This window comes from Schistocerca serialis, chromosome 3, assembly GCF_023864345.2.
Source record: "Schistocerca serialis cubense isolate TAMUIC-IGC-003099 chromosome 3, iqSchSeri2.2, whole genome shotgun sequence".
Lineage (NCBI taxonomy): Eukaryota > Metazoa > Arthropoda > Insecta > Orthoptera > Acrididae > Schistocerca > Schistocerca serialis.
The window spans coordinates 406,106,120-406,125,056 of record NC_064640.1 but is presented as its reverse complement, the minus strand read 5'-3'; the positions used below and the strand labels follow the sequence as shown (position 1 = coordinate 406,125,056).

General features: G+C 35.4%; 1 protein-coding gene across 1 annotated transcript in view; it reads right to left on the bottom strand.

Annotated features, from left to right (window-relative positions):
• Positions 1–18,937, bottom strand: part of LOC126470265 (putative transcription factor capicua) — a 336,823-nt gene that overhangs the window by 199,770 nt on the left and 118,116 nt on the right. Inside the window, 3 exon segments of the mRNA XM_050098002.1 lie at positions 6,128–6,401; positions 12,874–13,004; positions 13,388–13,594. Coding sequence (XP_049953959.1) covers positions 6,128–6,401; positions 12,874–13,004; positions 13,388–13,594 — 612 coding nt within the window.

Below are 18,937 nucleotides of genomic sequence, written 5' to 3'. Positions count from 1 at the left end.
TCTCTCCCCTTCAATTTTGAGTCTCAAATTTCAGGTGCAGCTTAGATTCAGGAAAATTTTTTTTTCCTTGATTTCGAGTCTCATTTTTCAGGTGCGGTTTAGATTTGAGTGCGGCTTAGATTCGAGTAAATACGGTATATGATACTGCAAGGACACAAGAAAAGTATTTGATTACAATAAGAGTATATGCCTCTGGTGTTGGTGGTTTATCTGAAATATTTAGAGCTGTGCTCAAAATGTGATGGGAAAGATGGTTGCAATTTAATGCCTCATTGATGTTGAGGATATTGCTAGATGGAGGACTCAATTGGTTAGACAACAACATGAATGGATTTGTGTGTGACCATTTTTAAAGATAAATACTGAAATCTGTCTCAAGTTATTTAGGAAACCCACAGAAAAACTAAATTGGAGAGATGAACTGGGGATTGAAGCCCCATGTCTACTCATTATGAGTCTAGGGTCTCAAGCCACCTTGCTAAGTTAAGGTACTACAAAGCAGAAAGCATATATCAAACCAGTTGTAACATGGGCCAAAGAAAGGTCTACATTTATTAGGTCAACCTTAGAAAATGCAGTGCAATTGAAATGAGATACCAAGTTCCTCAACAATTCAGTTTCAATGAAATCATTGGTGGGCAGCTACAATTGTAGCCATCCTGTTCAGTCACTGCTATAACGATACAGAGATGATCAAGAAACTTGCACGAGTATCACTAGGGGAGGAGAAAGGGGGGGGGGGGGGGGGGGTTAGTTGAGTACGTAAATTTACAGAACTAATATCCAACAATATCCAAGATAAACAATATAAGCCTGTTGAGTAAAGAAACTTAGAGAATCAGTATTCATAATAAACAGTAAAATGTTTGCCAATCCTCATTTTATATTTTGAACAAGATATTAAGCATGAAATGGTATACATCTTTGCTTGTATGAGAGAAGACAAATATGCACCCTCTAGTTTCATTCAAAACTCAAACACTTAAGTGTGTAATTCATAATGTAATAATGTGGCATCACTTTTTGGTGATATTACCATTTTTATTTATTTTTTAAATAGTTAGACATAGAAATCTGAAAGTTTTCTAGACTATGTGCTTGAAGCCAAATTGATTAAAAAGAAATTGGAAAGTCCAGGATGGAATAACAACAAAGAAGAAAAAAAAAACAGTTATTGGAGAACAACTCTTTTCCCATCCAGTTCAATAATTACACAATCTGCAGAACACTGAACTTGAAACTGTAGTATATAAGCTCCGATTACATGTTGAAGTGCCCTTTAGTGGGCCGGGCAACCAACACTCCACATTGCTGCAGATAGAACCTACAAGTACTTATAGTGGAAGTAGAACCAAAAATAAACTCTATTCCACTTCACAGGAAGACTCTTTTGTCTAATCACTATAGTGCAGACACTACAACATGCGGGCTGAACAAGTCCCATCTACTTCTAACATGTCAGCCAGCCTGCATCCATATTCTGTATTTCTGTAAAGCAAAATTGACACCTGGGTCACTGATCCCTTCTGGTGTCAATGAGAGTTGTATTTGAGCACTGTAATGGACCAGTAGTAGTCTCTTCACACATTTCAAAATAAGGAACTATGTACAACACAAAGCAAATCTGAGGTACCCAATCCATTTGGTTATCGCCACCGCACAGTTGCTTACCAAGGTGGCAAATGAAGTATTTCAGAACCTATCTCTACCACTATCTTATGAAACCGCAGTTATAAACACCCCACATCTAAAGCTGCCACATTTTAGTATGTGGAATTTCGCATAATACAAACTTTAGCTATCAGACAAATGCAAGTGTTTCTTTGCTCTGAGAGGTTAAGCCCTATGAGTGAGTCCTAAGTTGTCACACGTAGCATGTATCTTACAGAGAATATTTAACCTCCCACTGTTTGATGTAGGACCAGAGCTTAACTTATGAGCATACTGATACTTTGTTTCTTTCAGGCATAGATGCACTCTTTATTTTCCAGGTGTGTTCTTATGCACAGTCTCTTCTCAAAATGGGATTTGCCAGCTGTTGTGCAACAGTAATAATCGAAAGCAGGTAACTTTTTTGATATTTACACGAGAAAATTAAGCTGCTTAGAACTCTCTCTGATGTAATGGTTCATCTGGATACAATTCACTATGGAATAGTATTTATTACGTGATTTGCCATGAGGATGTTCTGCATAATGTAAAAAGGGAACTCATTAGCTCCAGGGAACCTGTGGCAGCCCAACTCACATTTTGAGGCAGATTTTGCCTCTACATTCACATTTGGCTCAAATGTGAATTTTTTAGGTCCATACTGATTAATAATTTCATCAAGGATTGCACAATTTCTTTCAGGATATACAAACATATTTATTTCTTACATAACTCCAGATTTCGTAAGATACCACACACAGTGCAACCATCAATCACACCAGAACTACGCAAAGATAACTAAAACTGGAGCAGATATATCACATCCGCTGTCTGTGGTCTCTGGGTAATGTATTTTAACAATATGAGGCATCTTATTTTCATATCCCTCAGGTGAGAACTTCATACTAATCTAGTGTTGCATGTAAGTCCAACACACTTAAAATTTTGAACCATTTCAGTTTTCTAAATTTAATTCCATTAAAAACAACACACTGCAGATAAGAGCAATTCTTACACATTTCTAAATATGGAACTTAAGTTACATTGCATGTGATATCAACTTTCAAATCTTGCTTTCAGCTGTAACACATAAGGCTGAAACTGGGAAAAAAGCTCTAAATACAAATTAACCCACAAATAAGTAGCAGTCAACTCTACAACTTTCCATAAATTTCATGCAACAGTAGTAATAGTCGCACCTAAAACATACGGTCCTCTCCTTTGAAACATTCCAACAGGGAAACCACAAATCACTATGTGAAAGACTGCTAGACTTGGCAGTACTGGGAATGGACCCGATTTATAAATCTTTGTGAAGTTTTTGTCCTGGGACTAATTCTTACCTTGAAATCTATGGCAGCTTCAATTTTTGCTTTTAAAGTTATCCTGTAGGAAATCTTTATTTTCAGTATTCCTACTTCTGCCAGGTCCCTTTGTACTTCTTGGAATCTAGAGCACGTATCTATCCTTACTCACATTAAACTGTAATATCTGATGTGTCAACCTCATCTAGTCTAGTATAAGGGCGAGTCCAAAGAACACAGTTCTTTTCCTGATGGTGTTTGAGATCCTCTCTATCTGGATATACAGTTTTTAATTCGTTCTTCTTCTATGCTAACCAACTCCTGTTCTTCAAGGTCACAATAATCTCCTGAGGATTCTCCATTCCACAATTCTAACCTAAGAGTAATCCTGTTTTTATGACGTTTGGACTTTGTGTTACATGTGAGATTGCAGGGTGGATAATTATCTGGTAATGTTTTAATTTTGCAATGACTGAAAGATTGTTCTTACTGTACAGGTGCATAGTCAGTTTTTATGCTAATTTCATACTGAATATTTAGTTAATAAAGGGCAGCATCATGAGGGGTGGGACTGTCGATTACTATGAATAAAAGTTTTGTGCATCACTCATTTATTTATTTATTTTACTAGTACATGTTTTGATGGTCCACATCATTCTTCAAGTGGAAAACTGTTTTGGTATAAAGCAGGTGTTAGTGAAGAGCAAAGATGTCTTTCCACAGCAGCAAACTTAAGTGCCAAGCCTGGTTATGCTGCATCTTTGGCTGGTGATAAAATTGTGTTTTTAGAAAAGGCACTGTTAAAGTGTACTCACACGCAAAGTAGAGTTTATAAAAGGCTGCATACTGCTGCTTGTTGCCTATGCTATCTGCTGTACATTATGCTTACACAGGTATTTCAAAAATGTTAGAAATATTCTTGGTTACACTGAATGCAAAGATATTTGAAAAGTGCAATTGCTGAACCTTGTCTTTTCATTCAATTATTATATTAAATGTTTATATACATAAATGTGATTTACTTTGTTTAAAATACGGATGAGTTGCAACAGAATGTGGACATGTGTACAATTCAGTTATTACATGTAAGTGCTTATATATAAATAGATTACTGCATGTTGAACTTACACAATGTACAATATATATCAACAAGAAATGATATACATGTACAACCAAGAATATATATGTATGATCTGTTGTAATGGTTTATACACAAGCATTTAAATACAATAACTGAATTTTCCACATGTCCATATTCCACTGAAGTCCATTATATTTTTAAAGTGCCAAAGAAAATAATATTTATGTATATATAACCATCTAATATAATAAGTAACTTGTGCACATGTCCATATTCTGTTGCATCTCATTCATATTTTTTAAAATGAAAAGTATATTTGTGTATATAACCATTTACTATAATAACTGATGTGTGATGTACAATAACGAAAAGCCAAATTCCAGCAATGGCACATTTCAATTAGCCTTCTATTCAGTGTAAGCAACAATATCCCTGACATATATAACATCTTTGAAGTAATTGTGTAAAAGTACACTCGGGAGTACATGCAACAAGCACACAGCCTTTTGTTGACTACTTCTCCTGTAAAACATTTTACTCTCACAAATTCAGTTTTTTTAACTTTAACAATGTCTTTTCCAAAAGACACAATTTTATCACAAGAAAAAGATGCAACATAACCAGCCTTGCACTTAGTTTGTTGCTGTGGAATGGCATCTGCACTCTTCACTAACTACAGCTATGCAACTAAACAATTCTCCACCTGAAAATGAGGGAGTGAACCATCGAAATGCATAGTGGCAGAATAAATAAGTGGCCAATGTGCTTCATAGCTTCTTTTTCTGTCAGACAAGATTCTATCCGTTCCTCTAGGTATTTAAATCTCTTCGCCTTCTGAATTTCTCTTGCTCATACAGTCATTCATCTAGGAGCTGTCTTTTTATATGTCATATACCGTAACGCCAATCCATGAAACAACACATATTTCCCAAGTACCTGACTACTGGAGGCAAGAGACAGTAGGACCACATTATTTATTATGTTCATTAATGAATTAGCCTATAATCCTGTATGTAACACTTGGATGCATCCAACAGCACCATGTCACTGGCACACCACACTTCAAATATTACACCAATGGCATCTGCATGGGCCAGCCACCAGAGGCCCCCTGTGGTGGGCCATGACTCGTGCACACGGCACGGCTTCTGCTGCAACATCATCTGGAGCCATCCTCTCTATAAGCACAGTGAAGCAGACACACACTCTCATACTGTGCTCATACCTAATGTCAGCAACAGCTTGTATCAGTAGGTTGATTGTTTCTACGTTTGTTGTATATTCTCAACTGTTGTTTGCTTGTATGTAAAAGAATAAATTGGTTCATTGTGGCTGTGCTGTTGTTTGTGTCTTATAGTATGATACAACTTACAAGATGATAAAATGCACACCAGTGTTCAATACTGTGATGGCTGAGTGTGCCTTTTTCAATGAAAATGTGGAAAGTAAACTGTGACTTCCTTCATAGCACTGCTATCTAGTGATATGCCCTGTTAGAGCTTAAGTTATCCTGTCTGTGGAAACTACAGCATCTGATAACAGAAGCAGCTGGAATTTTAACATTTTTCTCATACACATAAATGTACACACACCTTGTACTCCTCTGCTTGAGTTTATAACATTTTCAACTTCCGCTGCAAAACAGAAAGTAGGTGCGGACTTTGTAGCAAGTCATGAAAAACACAACTGTAATCATTACAGGAATTGCAGAATTTTCACCACCACATTCCTTAAAGGTAAATAACTTCACCATCATTTGTTAATATGACTGGAGATCTACCGCTATTTTGGCAAGCCTTTGCTGAACTGATCAGTTTTCTTTACATAACAAGGAATAAAGTATAAGACTAGAATTCCCATAATCCACAGCTAAAATGCTGAAATGACTGCGCTCTGCAACTATTTTCAACCTAAGCTCTTTGTAATTTGATTTACTGAACATATAGTTGAATTCCACACAAAAATGAAGCCAGAACCATACATATCCTCAAAACACATTGGAAGCTCTTCCAGTCTTATAGTTCAACATACACTCAGCACAGAAACGTCAGTAACTCTGAGTGAAATACATATACTCGCACAATACTCTGACCTGATAACATGTTGCTGGTGATATGGGGTGACCATAAAATGTGGTTGCACTGGCGACGTCTGTTTCCATTTCTGACATGGCGATATTAAACTTCCGGAGTGAGAACTGGCAGAAGACTGCATATTCTGCCCTTGTGAAGCAGGATTTGTAATCGGCACGAAGACGTTCTGTCGTGGGCCGACAGTGATTGGAGACTGCATAATGCAAGGTGATGAAGCTTGTCCAGTGGGTGAGGAAAATGCTGGAGTTGCAGACCGTGAGCTCCCAAGAGATACTGGAAAAAACACACAAAATACGAAACACACACTGTGATACTGCTGAATTAGTTGCTAAAAATGAGAGGTACAAAAGTAATACAAGGAAATATGGTGAATTTACTCAATGAGCAGAGTAGAGATAAATAAGAGGATGAAAACGAATACCATGGAGAAAACTTATGTTGTCAGCTAAAATAAAGACTGAAGAGAATAAAAATTCAGCAACTTTACTAATAATGGAGAACCTCAAACAAGCCATACTACATCAATTACCATCTTTTAATCTTCTTCATTAAAAAACAGTAAATAATAAGGAAATCACACACACACACACACACACACACACACACACACACACACACACACACACACACCGTACTGCAATCCATTGCTTGATTTGTAAAAAACTGAGTTTTCTGAACTGTGACTTTCCAGGGGATGTTTTGAAATATAGACTTCTTAAACTTTCCTGGGCATTTTAAAAGTATGAACAAAATTCTTGTTTCCCATCACTTCAATTTTAACAAAACTTCTATCATACAACAATTTAAAATCTGCAGTTTTGAGGCTTATTCAGAGGTACCAGTACAGCATGCCGCTGTGTGCAGTCACAAATCAAGTACTTCTACAATCAAGAAAAACTAGATTGTCAACAAATAATTTCACTGTTATTCATGATTAATAGAGCATTGTCTAAATGAAAATTATTTGCATATGGATTTCACAGTTCATCCTAAATTCCCTCTTACCATTAACTACAATACTGCTGGACAGTTGCATGCATATCAGAAGATTAGAAGTTAAAACAGACACCTACACAGTTTTACTACATACTCTGGATCAAAGTTCAAAAAAAGCCTGTATTATCAGGGTGAGAGACTTTAATGATAGAACTGATGGTAAGCTGTTAGATAATCAACTAGGAAACACTGGAGAAGGTGTACTGCACAGGAATGGAAGAATATTAAAAGATTTTGTAGCAGACAATAGACTAAGAATTGCCAACCATCATTTTATCCACAAATACATGAAGTGGCATGGGGAGAAAGAGGCCTAACAAGCATTATACATTACTTCTTAGCCAACAAAACAATTGCAAAATTGTTCATAAACACGAGTACACGTAGCGATGACATGCACATGGTGACTACTATCTAGTAATGTGAGACGCAACTCTTCAAAAAAAAAAATCTTCTACAAGAAGAATGTATACTTGACCTAGATCAGAAGCGAATAATAGAAAGTTCAGTTAAACCAGTTAATGACAATGAAGATGAGTGGAAGAATATCAATAACAGATTTGTGGAAGAGTATCAAAAACAGATTTGTGTAAGCAGGTACAAAATCTTTCGATATTCTTCCATTTCTGTGCAGTACTTCTCTTGTAGACTCTGCTTTAAAAAAGCCCGTGTGTAGAATCAAGAAATAAAAGAGCACCTGAGGGCACAGGGTTATATTGAAGGCTGTCAAATGGGACTAATCAAGTTATTGGGGAAATTCAACAGGAATGATGGCAAACATCTATCTCTAATATTTAAACACATAGATAGATGACAGAACATGTTCACAAAGTACTGAAATGTCTTAACAGTCAGATAAGAAATACAGCAGCAGTCAAAATAATATAACAAGGAGAGTGCTTACAGTCCTATAAGGATCTGCAGATAATTATAGAGGAAGAGGAAGATGCAGAAATAAAAGCAGACAGAAAAGTAAATGTTTCAGCAGACAATATAGAGGAGGAAGAAGTAGCAGCAGCTAGTGAATTACTCAGATATATACCACATGACATGATTAAAAGATTTACAATATTTATAAATGTGTACGACTGCATTAGGAGCATGCACAGATACTCCGAGGTTCAGGAGAGGTGACTGGTCCAATAGCAAAAACTACAAATCAGCTTATTAAACACAGCATGCAAGGTATACTCTAGAATCATTACAAGAAGAATCAGGAATATTGCTGAAATCATTTTAAAAGAACTGCAAGCAGGATACAAGAGAGTAAGAAGATGTATCAGCAATGTAACTAACTTCAAGTAAATTGCTGAAAAATAAAGAAATATTAAGGAATAAAATATAATCTTCATTGGTCACAATATACATTTCTATTGTGTGAAAGAGAGCAACCTTTTCAAGATGGCAGACAACTGGGATTTTCCTAAACATTTAATATAAGTTAAAAAAACAGCATGTGCAAAGAATTACATACTTCAATTGTAGGCCCATGCAAGTCATACTGCTAACATATGGATAAATAAAAAAGATAAGTAGAACGGGAGAGTATAAATCTATATTTAAGGTAAGGTTGCAGATTATGACCCATGATTTGTAATATTTATACTAATTAAAACATTCTATGATGGATAACCCATTGCCAAGGGCACAGCCAAATCAGGGGCAGGGGAGGGCAGCTGCTATCTCCCCTCCCACTGTCCCACTAGAAAAAAAACAAATCTCTGTAAACTGAACTCGCATATTACCCTGCCGGACGCATACGCATATCAATTCAGTATCCATTCGGAAAAAAAAATTAGAGCATGTAATTGATACTGACTTGTAACAAGTGTACCCACAAGTATATTTCATGGAATCTCAAAACTATTCCATAATTTATCACAAAACTAATGTGCATCCCCCTCACCATCTTCCCTCTCAGCTCTGACATCCTCGGTTGTCTTGCCCACTGTAGTCATTTAATGCAGTCAAGGGCTGAAGCCAGCTATAAAAGAACAGTTAACAAGTGTTAATCAATGGACAGTAGTCACATTTCACTTAAACTTCTTCACCGTGGTAGAAAGATGGACGCTGATATCATAACCCTTTATTGTGGTTTCAGAAATAACTGATTAAATGGAAAACTAAAGAAAACTGTTCATTATTCTTAATGATTGAGGGATGAAAAGTTTATACTCAAATTAAATACAAATTCATTTAGTTCACTCTAACTCTCTAAATTCGATGTTAATCAAAAAGAAGAATATCTATGATTTTCAGTACAATGGAAACATTCTGATCTGGAGCACAGCACATTTGAGATGTAGAGACCTTGTGAGTGTCTTTTGTTATTGCATGGAAGGAAATAAGTACATGGCATGTTAAAGAATGTATTATGTATTCATCCACAAATGTAATCAAGCTCATAAAAATGTGAGACTCCTCTGCCCTACAGTGAGAGTAGATTTATAAACAGCAGTTACATGTCTTCACTATATCAAAGGCTTCCACTAACATAGCTATATCTATAGCTTCTGCACTGGGGAATGATGACACATGCAATCACGTGAATCGTCATTGACAGAGATTTGTAATGAATGAAAATCAAATCTTCTTGATAAAGTTTCTTGAATGTCCACGAGGACTGTCTCAAAGACCTATAGAGAAAATGCATTGTGTGAGTGCAAAGCTCATTCAAAATACTGATGACCTGTTTCATCAATTGGAGAAGAACGCAAGCTGCACAAAATAGAGCCTGGTGACTATCTCAAAACTTGACTACAATTGAAAAGAATACGGTCAAACAATGTATATGAAACCAAGACTGCAATGTGGCCAAAAATGACTCAAACAGAGCCATTTAGTTCCACACTGCACCTTCTGTCTTTTCTACATCAAGTCCAATTTCTGCATGGAGATTTGACTAATGTTTATGCACAAAACAGCCTATTTCTTACATTTAACTGCAGAGCTGGCCCTGAAATACTTAATCCACGCATTTCGTAGTGTTCAGTGAATGAATTGTGCTTCAAGATTATATTTTGTCCTTCGAACACACACGGTGACACCTTTGTTCAATTTTAGTGTAACAGCTCCCATTGTCATCACACACATTCCACAAAAATTTGCAGCTGTGAAAGAAGTTTAGGTGGTTCAGTGGCATATTAAGTGTGTGTGTTCATGAACATGCATTACTTTGACAAACATCTGGTTTGCAAATTTGTCTGCTGCTTACAGAACAGTACTATGTACAGAAGTAGTGTGTGTCAGAGATGATAGATAGAAAAAGTAGTGGACTGATGGAACATAATTTCTTATTATCCACTGTTGCCTCACACTAGACAATTCCATTATGAGACACTAATTTAATATAACTTATATTGCATTTTACATGTTCTTACTATAAGCATAGCATGCACACTGATTCACAATATAAAATGAGCATTCTGGGCTTCCCAATGGTCACAAAATGAACAGGCAGAAGTCTCAGTCCTTTGTGGGAATATATTGTGATACAAACTGGGCTAATCTCAATTTTTATTAAAGAAAGGTTCTATTATTAGTCAACATACACAACCTTTTGGTTCTTCTTGTATCAAAATGCAAAGTACAGTATTTTTGTTTTATTCATTATAATACACTGACTTCATCAGAGCTTTGCCAAACATTTACAATAAATTAAACAATTTCCAATTTGTTGTCATATTCAGTACTTCGTTTCAGTGCACATTATTTGAAAACAAAATAAGCCTGACACTGCAGTCTCTATCACAGATTTTATATCCCAAAGAAAAATAGATCTTAAGGTTTTACAATCAATGAATTTAATCTGTAAGTTGTACAATTATTCTTTCATTTACCATATAAATATCAATACTTATTTATAACATCCGAAGTGATTAATATCTCACTGTTTCCATTAAAATTAAGGTACAAAAATCTACAGAGGATTATCTTGAGGTGTTTGGTACCCGCCATATAAATTTTGACAATGTGACTCATTATCTTCATCAGTTGCTACCTGACACTGATCGTCGAGTGGAGCTCGAGTCACGTTGTTGAAATATTGTGCATGAACGACACTGATATCTGGAGAATATCTGACACCTCAAGACGTAAACAGATCGCCATGAAAGTCTGAAGACTGACTTACAGAGGATTGATTTATCATGGTGTAAACAGTACTTATAGTCTCAAACCAGAAACACTTTGTAAGAAATATTTTTAAGTTTGGGGTGACTGTATAAAGTAACAGTACGTAAACAAATGGTGTACAATAACCACTCAAACTTTTTAGATTTGCAGGGATTTAGAGAAAAAAATACTGCTCCAAAACAAATTTCTAAGAGTTTGTTGGCAAACGGGGGAATTACTATTATTACATCTCACTTCAGCACAAAGCTTGAAAATAAAGGTAGCAATACGCAATATATCCACAATAAGTTGGCAAGTAAGCAGCAGTTTGTTTTGGTGGGATACTCCAAAATATCACTGTACAAGTGGATGACAATCATTAACTGTAGAATAAGAATGGTTAATCAGTAAAACTGAAATGAGGACATATGTCCTGTATAAGTAATCTATTCATTTTGTGTTATGAAGAAGTTTACATGTTAAATACTTTCTGCATATCGTTTTCCATCCAATGAACAGAATCTATGTGTATTTTTCCGTGATAGAGAAAAAAGATAAATAAATGAGCAGCATAAATATTTTTCCCAAACAAGTTTTATAACTATAAGAAATAATTATATTTTATATTGGACAGCATATTTTAAATTTCTTCATGTGATTACACCATCTGTTGTCTGGGAGGATGCAGTGCTCATACTGTCTTTCTTTCCAAGTTCTGATCTTCATGTGGATGAGATCTTTTTCCATAATTTGTTCAAGAAGCATATTATGCATGAATTTCTAAGGCAGATTAATGCTGAATATTTGTAAATTAAATTAAAGATCATCAGTCTGAGCAAATATACATGATATACACAGTTTGGGTGAATCTGGTGTTTTTTAATTATTTCTGAAACACACCAGGCACAACTAGTGCAAAATGAAGACCCATAGCACATGACATGCATAATCTACAGAAAGTCAGCATTAACTGCTATATTAATAATTGCATACACTTCCACAGAAAGTCTGGTCAACCAGCAACTTGTGAACTGGTTGGAGTTTAAAATAAAAAGGCCACAAGGTAAAAAGAGGGGTAACCTTTTACTCTGTGAATGAAAATGAAGAATACTTTTCAGCTTTCAACTCTTAATTTCCACCTTGGAAAAAATTTGCAAAGGAACTCTTTTGTACGGAACTAGCCAGATGTTTTGAGAAGCAGATAAAAGATTCAGTGGTGGTGAACTGCACCTATATCTACAGCACTCCTCCTCTATTAGTAGAATACAGAAAATTACTATGCCAAAGAATGACGTACCCAAAATTGAGAAACCTAGAAATAAAAAGTAACCAGACAAGTCCTGAAAGTGTTTATTTCTACATCAATTCTTGTGAATGTAAAGAAAGAACAAAAAAGAAAATGGGCATGCGAGATTCTTCACTAAATGTTACGGTTTGCTATTGCATGTATCTAAGACTTTTCTTACTTATTTCTCCAATTTGAAAAAGAGATAACTTAAATTTTAGAACATCAAAATTTAACATTTTGTTTTGAATGTTGTGGTACGTCACATCAAACTTCCAAATATATGATAAAAAATTGGATCTTAAGTATTAGTAATCATTTAAAGTATAGATAACTATTCAACATACATACCAAGCATATTAGCAGCTTCTGTTTCCTCTTGATCAAACCGGCCAGTTATTCGACCTTCTGTGTAGTTCGGAGATGTATCGGAATCACGGGAAGTTTCTTCACCATCAATCTCTCTTCCAACACCCTTCCCCCTGAAATAATATTGAAACGCAATAAAAACTCACTTCCAGTCTATATACAAATTTAATCACACATGGAAGTGTTATCTGTGCCATTTAAAATACACATCACATATGAAAAACAGAAAACTGAAGAACTGCTCAAGTCTACTTGTTCCACTGAACATTATCCAGGAACAAACACTCATTCATTTTAATTAATTTTTTTTTACAAATTAAAACAGCTTGACCAAGAAAATAAAAACAAATGGAAGTTAAAAGAAATGAAACATTGCTTGAGATGCTAATAGATTTGATCCACACCAAGGCTGCAATATTACTCAAGTGCACTTCCCCTTATGTTATATTCTGTGATGACAAAAATGAATGACCTAAATAGTACTTGCTAAACCTACCTAGGAAAGTTTGCTGGGCCAGCACGTAGGCTGCTACCATTCAGACTCAGATGTCGTGAGCAATAACCACGCCGTTGCGATTCCTTAGTACAGCCATCTTTCGAACATAATCGTCGCCACTGTTTACCATTAAATTTCTTCCTTATGCCACTTGGGGTCGATACTACATCTCCTTTCTTATACTTATGTGGAGTTGCTGCTTGAGATCTGTCATATACATCAAAATTATGATTGATACCATCACGTGTACTCAGTTTTCATTATTGTAGTTAACTTTCATTTTTCTTTTTCTTTTTTTATTTCCAATGTATACCCATAATAATATACTACATCAAAATAAGCTTGAAGCAATCTAACTAGAATTTTATTAGCTTTTTTTCCTCATTATTCTGACAAACTTCTGAATAAAACCTGCAATTTATCAGTCATCCTCCTTTCTGTCTGGCATTCTAATTTCATACTGCCTGTATTTTTAAGAAAAAAGAAATGACGCAGTCTATACAAGGTAAACTACTCTCACTAAACCCAGTCCCCGTCTAACACAGAAAAAAAGTATAGAACCTACAATGTGACCACATGAACTCTCATATTACACATGTCTCTAAGATTTGTGGGCAGAAGCGCACTCAGGGTTATTTTAAGGAGCCTTGGGTGTGGGGCATGCATTATAAAAGCAAATACAAAATGTAATGTGCACCATGTTATCTGACAGTACATTCAGTTAATTATATCTTCCAAATAAGCAAACAAAATTACTAAAACTGTTTCCAGTTATTAAGAAACAAAAAAAGCTGAAATAAAAGGAATTTGATGATAATTAAGGATAGAATCACAACAAAAGATGTTACAAACCAAACTCTTGAAGCAAATCTCAGTAGTTTTATCTGATATTGTTTGCGTATAATAGAAAGATAATAACTATCTACATTTTAAAAAAGTTTTAACATGCAAATGTTACAAAGGTCAATCAGACACCAAAAGCAATAAGCAATGGGAAGGAAAAATCCCCATAACTATGTATAAAAGCTTTACTACAAAATGAAAAAGTTAGTAAGACAAACTATCAATAATATGAAAATACGATAACCAGTCAAAACTAATGTTTTCTTGCTTTCTTCTTTCCTTTCTTTCTTTCTTTCTTTCTTTCTTTCTTCTCAACCAGCCACAGTATAAAGTTTTATATACTGGTCTCCAACTCCACTTTGCTGAGTTAGCCTGTGCTTGATCTGGTAACTGTTTTTATATATATATATATATATATATATATATATATAAAATGTGTGTTTCATTTTCAACTAAGGAAAGTGGCTGAATAAAAGCTGATTTTACTACAGTGCCCGTGTCAGGACACTTCAATATCAGATTCATTGCTTTCAGCACACAGCATGTGGAAATATTCATAAAATCATTAGTTAGCAACAGCAGCGGCAACAACAACAACAAACAGAAGCCACATTGATTCAAATGAATGTCACACCATCACATGTTAACACTCTGGTTATCCAACAACTGGAAGAATAGTCAGTTTAACTGATTCCAAGATCTGTTGCTAGAAGGTCGATTCAAGACCTTTGGTCAGTGAATGACATGTTACCATCAGTAATGTCATCAAACATTAAGTTCGTGTAGTTATCAATGACACAAGCTTTTTGTGACTGTTTTGTAGAGCTCAACATATGAATAATGCGAATGCTGTGGATATTCTTCATTACAGTTCTTGACCCCATTACATTCTATATAACAGTTGATATTATTAGGATGTACATCGAAGTGTTGGCCAGCACCTTGTAATTAAGATTTCTCTCTCTGTTCTAAAAAAAAATTTCAATTTACAATCTTTACAGTTAGAAAAATTTTCTATAAATAATATTTTAACTAAGGGGAAAAGAACACCTGATAAAAGCACCAAATAATTTGGAAAATTTAGAGAAAATAAGGCAATTTGTTACTATAGCATATTGGATAAAGGTGAAGTCTTGGAAAATAAAGCAGCAAAAAGAAGACTATTCGTGAGAAATAACTGTAATAATTTGTTTTTACCATTCTTCACTTCCATAACAGATGTCAAGCTTCCAAAACAGAGCTACAATTAATCTGCTAAATATAGAATATAAATGAAGAGAGAATGATACTACAACAAGGTGTAAGGAATGTGCACAGCTTTATTTACCGTAAGCGCACACATGCACGCAAGTGCACGTGTGTGCATGTTCACGTGCACACACACACACACACACACACACACACACACACACACACACACACACAGAGAGAGAGAGAGAGAGAGAGAGAGAGAGAGAGAGAGAGAGAGAGAGAGAGAGAGAGAGTGAGTGAGTGAGTGAGAGAGAGAGAGAGAGAGAGAGAGAGAGAGAGAGAGAGAGAGAGAGAGAAGGCACAATAATGTGGAATGGAAGTGGGGAGAGAAATTTAATGTAGTAAAATGCAATCACATTTTAAATAAAAAGAAAAATAATATTCAAGAGGACAAAAGAGTCCCCATGCTTAACCAATAGTCCCATTCACTAACTACGTAAGCAACCTGAAGCACCCAATGCAACGCAAGGAAGATTTACAAAAACCGACCCCTAACAGCATCCTACTACTACTCTGTCTTTCGTCCACTTGTATGTTCTATAATTCTTACAGAAGATACTGGGTGAGTTTTCCAATCAAGGAAATTCTTTATTAAACATGTAGTCTCATTGTAAATGTTTTGTAATCAAACTACTAATTTCAAAAATTCAGAAAATGCATTTGTTCAAAATGTACAGTGTTGTTAAGACTGCAAGACACACATCTCGTATTGTCCAGTTTTATTTCAAAGAAATATGAGAAGTGAAACCACAAAGTTGAGGTAGCAAAATGTATTTTTTTAATGTTAGAACAATATAGCATAATGCAAGAAGCTGAAAGGACAATCAGTGTGTTGTTAATGATTTTCTGATGTTCAACTTTTTCATAAGTTGTCATAAAAATTAAATAACATTTTTATATAAAAAATACAAGATGTTTCATAAACTATGAACTTTTTCTAAATAATCAGTAACACAGAAAGTACACTCATTGAGTCTCATCTGAGATCCTACATTTCTAAAACATGGATCAAATTTTCTAAATTCTGCAGCTACTATTCTGGAATACCTTATTTCTGCACTATGTGATCCACCAAGAAAGTGTCTAATTCAAAATTCAACGTATAAGTGGGTGTGTGATCACACAGACTATGAAACCTGCACCAATGGACAGCCACATAGCTGTCAGCTATAACCATACAACGCTGATGCTTTCAAATGCAAAAAAGAAAAGGCATATGGGTAATGCCCAGTCATCATACAGAAATAATGGATGAAACAATGTCACTGTCAAAGCAGTTACTACTTGAATCATCCATACCAAGTTGGATCTATTTGTAATGTTTACTAATAATAAAGTAGTGCTCTCTTATTCTCATAGGACATTAACAGACTGGTCACAGAACATGGCAGCAATGCTGACACCTAAACTTCTATCTGGCCAACTTTTAGGATAAGCTCTGTATAACATAGTCACATTTGATAACCGATGCCCTTAATGAGTACTTGGCAATGCTCCATAACTGCTAAATATTTATGGTGATCGGATATATGTCCTAGTCTCCTTTTCCCCCCTCTCTCTGTTCATCTCCTCTTCCTTCCTCTTCTCACTATTTCCAAATGTTGTTCAAATGTGTGTGAATTCCTAAGGGACCAAACTGCTTAGGTCATCGGTCCCTAGACTTAAACACTACTTAAACTAACTTATGCTAAGAACAACAAATACACACACGCCAGAGGGAGGACTTGAAGCTCTGGTGGAAGGAGCGGTGGAGTCTGTGACACGACGCCTAAAACCACGTGGCCATTCTGCACAGCTCAACATTTCCCCTTTACATATTGCATACATATTTAAAAATATATATAGTCCACAAATATTCATTAGAGTATCATGTAAAAATTTCAGTCAAGAAATTAACGAGATTTTCGCAAACATTTCCCCTGTGTGTGTGTAATTTTTTTTTTTCAGCTGCTCCTACCAATGTCGTTTTATGCAACACAAACCACGTCTGTATCGGGAACAGTATCCAGACAGGCGACAGCCATGTAGTCGATATTAAATTCCCTCCCAGATCTTTGGACAACTGTTAGTAAGTAGAATCATACCGTAAAAAATGCAAGTGAGGATTGGCCTTGAGTTAACGGTATTTTTGGAGCATCCAAATGTCTCCAATCTTCCTTTGTGTCATTAGAGGTGTCGTTAAACAGGTTTTGGATGTTCCAGTGAGTTTAGTCAATTTAGAGTACATAATCTTTCATAAATGGTTCTGAAACGTTGCCTTATACAGTGTGTTTCACTGCTGGAAACAACAAAATTAACAGGAAATATCAAAGTGGGAAGCAGTGAAGTAACAACTTTCCAATATATAACCCATTGAAAAAATTAATATATGCTTCACTGTGTTGACTTGGCACTTAGCATTTAATGTGCTAAAATAGTATCATAAACATAATTTGTACAATAGGTATAAGACAGCTTTGCATATTTTGCCACTTATTCTGTGACATTTAGAAATGTGCTTCACATCTCCATAGTGAATTGCCCAACAACATTGTTCTGTCAAGTGGGGTTGTATAAAGTGAAAAGTGACATTGTTGGTAGGGGCAGCTGAATCACCGTGTGTGTGTGTGTGTGTGTGTGTGTGTGTGTGTGTGTGAGAGAGAGAGAGAGAGAGAGAGAGAGAGAGTTTTAGTAACAACATTTCCCCTTTCAATATAATATATATTATATGCATTAAAAATATAGTATGTACATAAGTCCAGGAACACTTTCAATTGCACAAGATTTAAACATTGTACAGATGTCATACATATTGCATTTTGAAGAGAAACTCTTAAAGTTTTTTTTTTTTTTTTTTTTTTTATTCGATATGCAAACCATGAGTGCTCCAACAGATGTCAATATGGTAATCAAATTCTTGCCATACCCCTCCCAACATGGCAACTGTGGCAGTCATTTCCCGTATTCTCTCCCGGAGCCCTGCTACATCACGTGGTAGAGGCGGTACATACACCAGATCTTTGTTGGTGGCTTCTTGTTTCTAAACATCCTTTGAACAGCTGTAGCACACTTCTGTTTTTGTCAAACTCCAACACACAGAAAGCTTGCTATGCACCTGAACTCGCCCCGTTTGCGACTAGTGCTGACTATCGGCAAATTACCAAACTACGCAGTGGCGGTATACACAAAAAAAAAAAAAAAAAAAATAAAATAAAATAAAAAAAAAAATAAAAAATAAAATAAAAAAAATCAGGGTTTATCTTCAAAATGACACATGTATGATATCTGTACAATATTTGGTTCTTGTGCAATAAATAATTGAAAGTGTTCTCGGACTGTATACACCCTGTATATAGCCTATGTCTGCCTGCATGTTCATTAGAGCAAATGTAAAAATCTGAAGCAAATCGGTCAAGAACTTGAAGAGAGTTTTGGTAACATATGTATCCTATGTCTGTCTGAATGTTAATTAGAGTA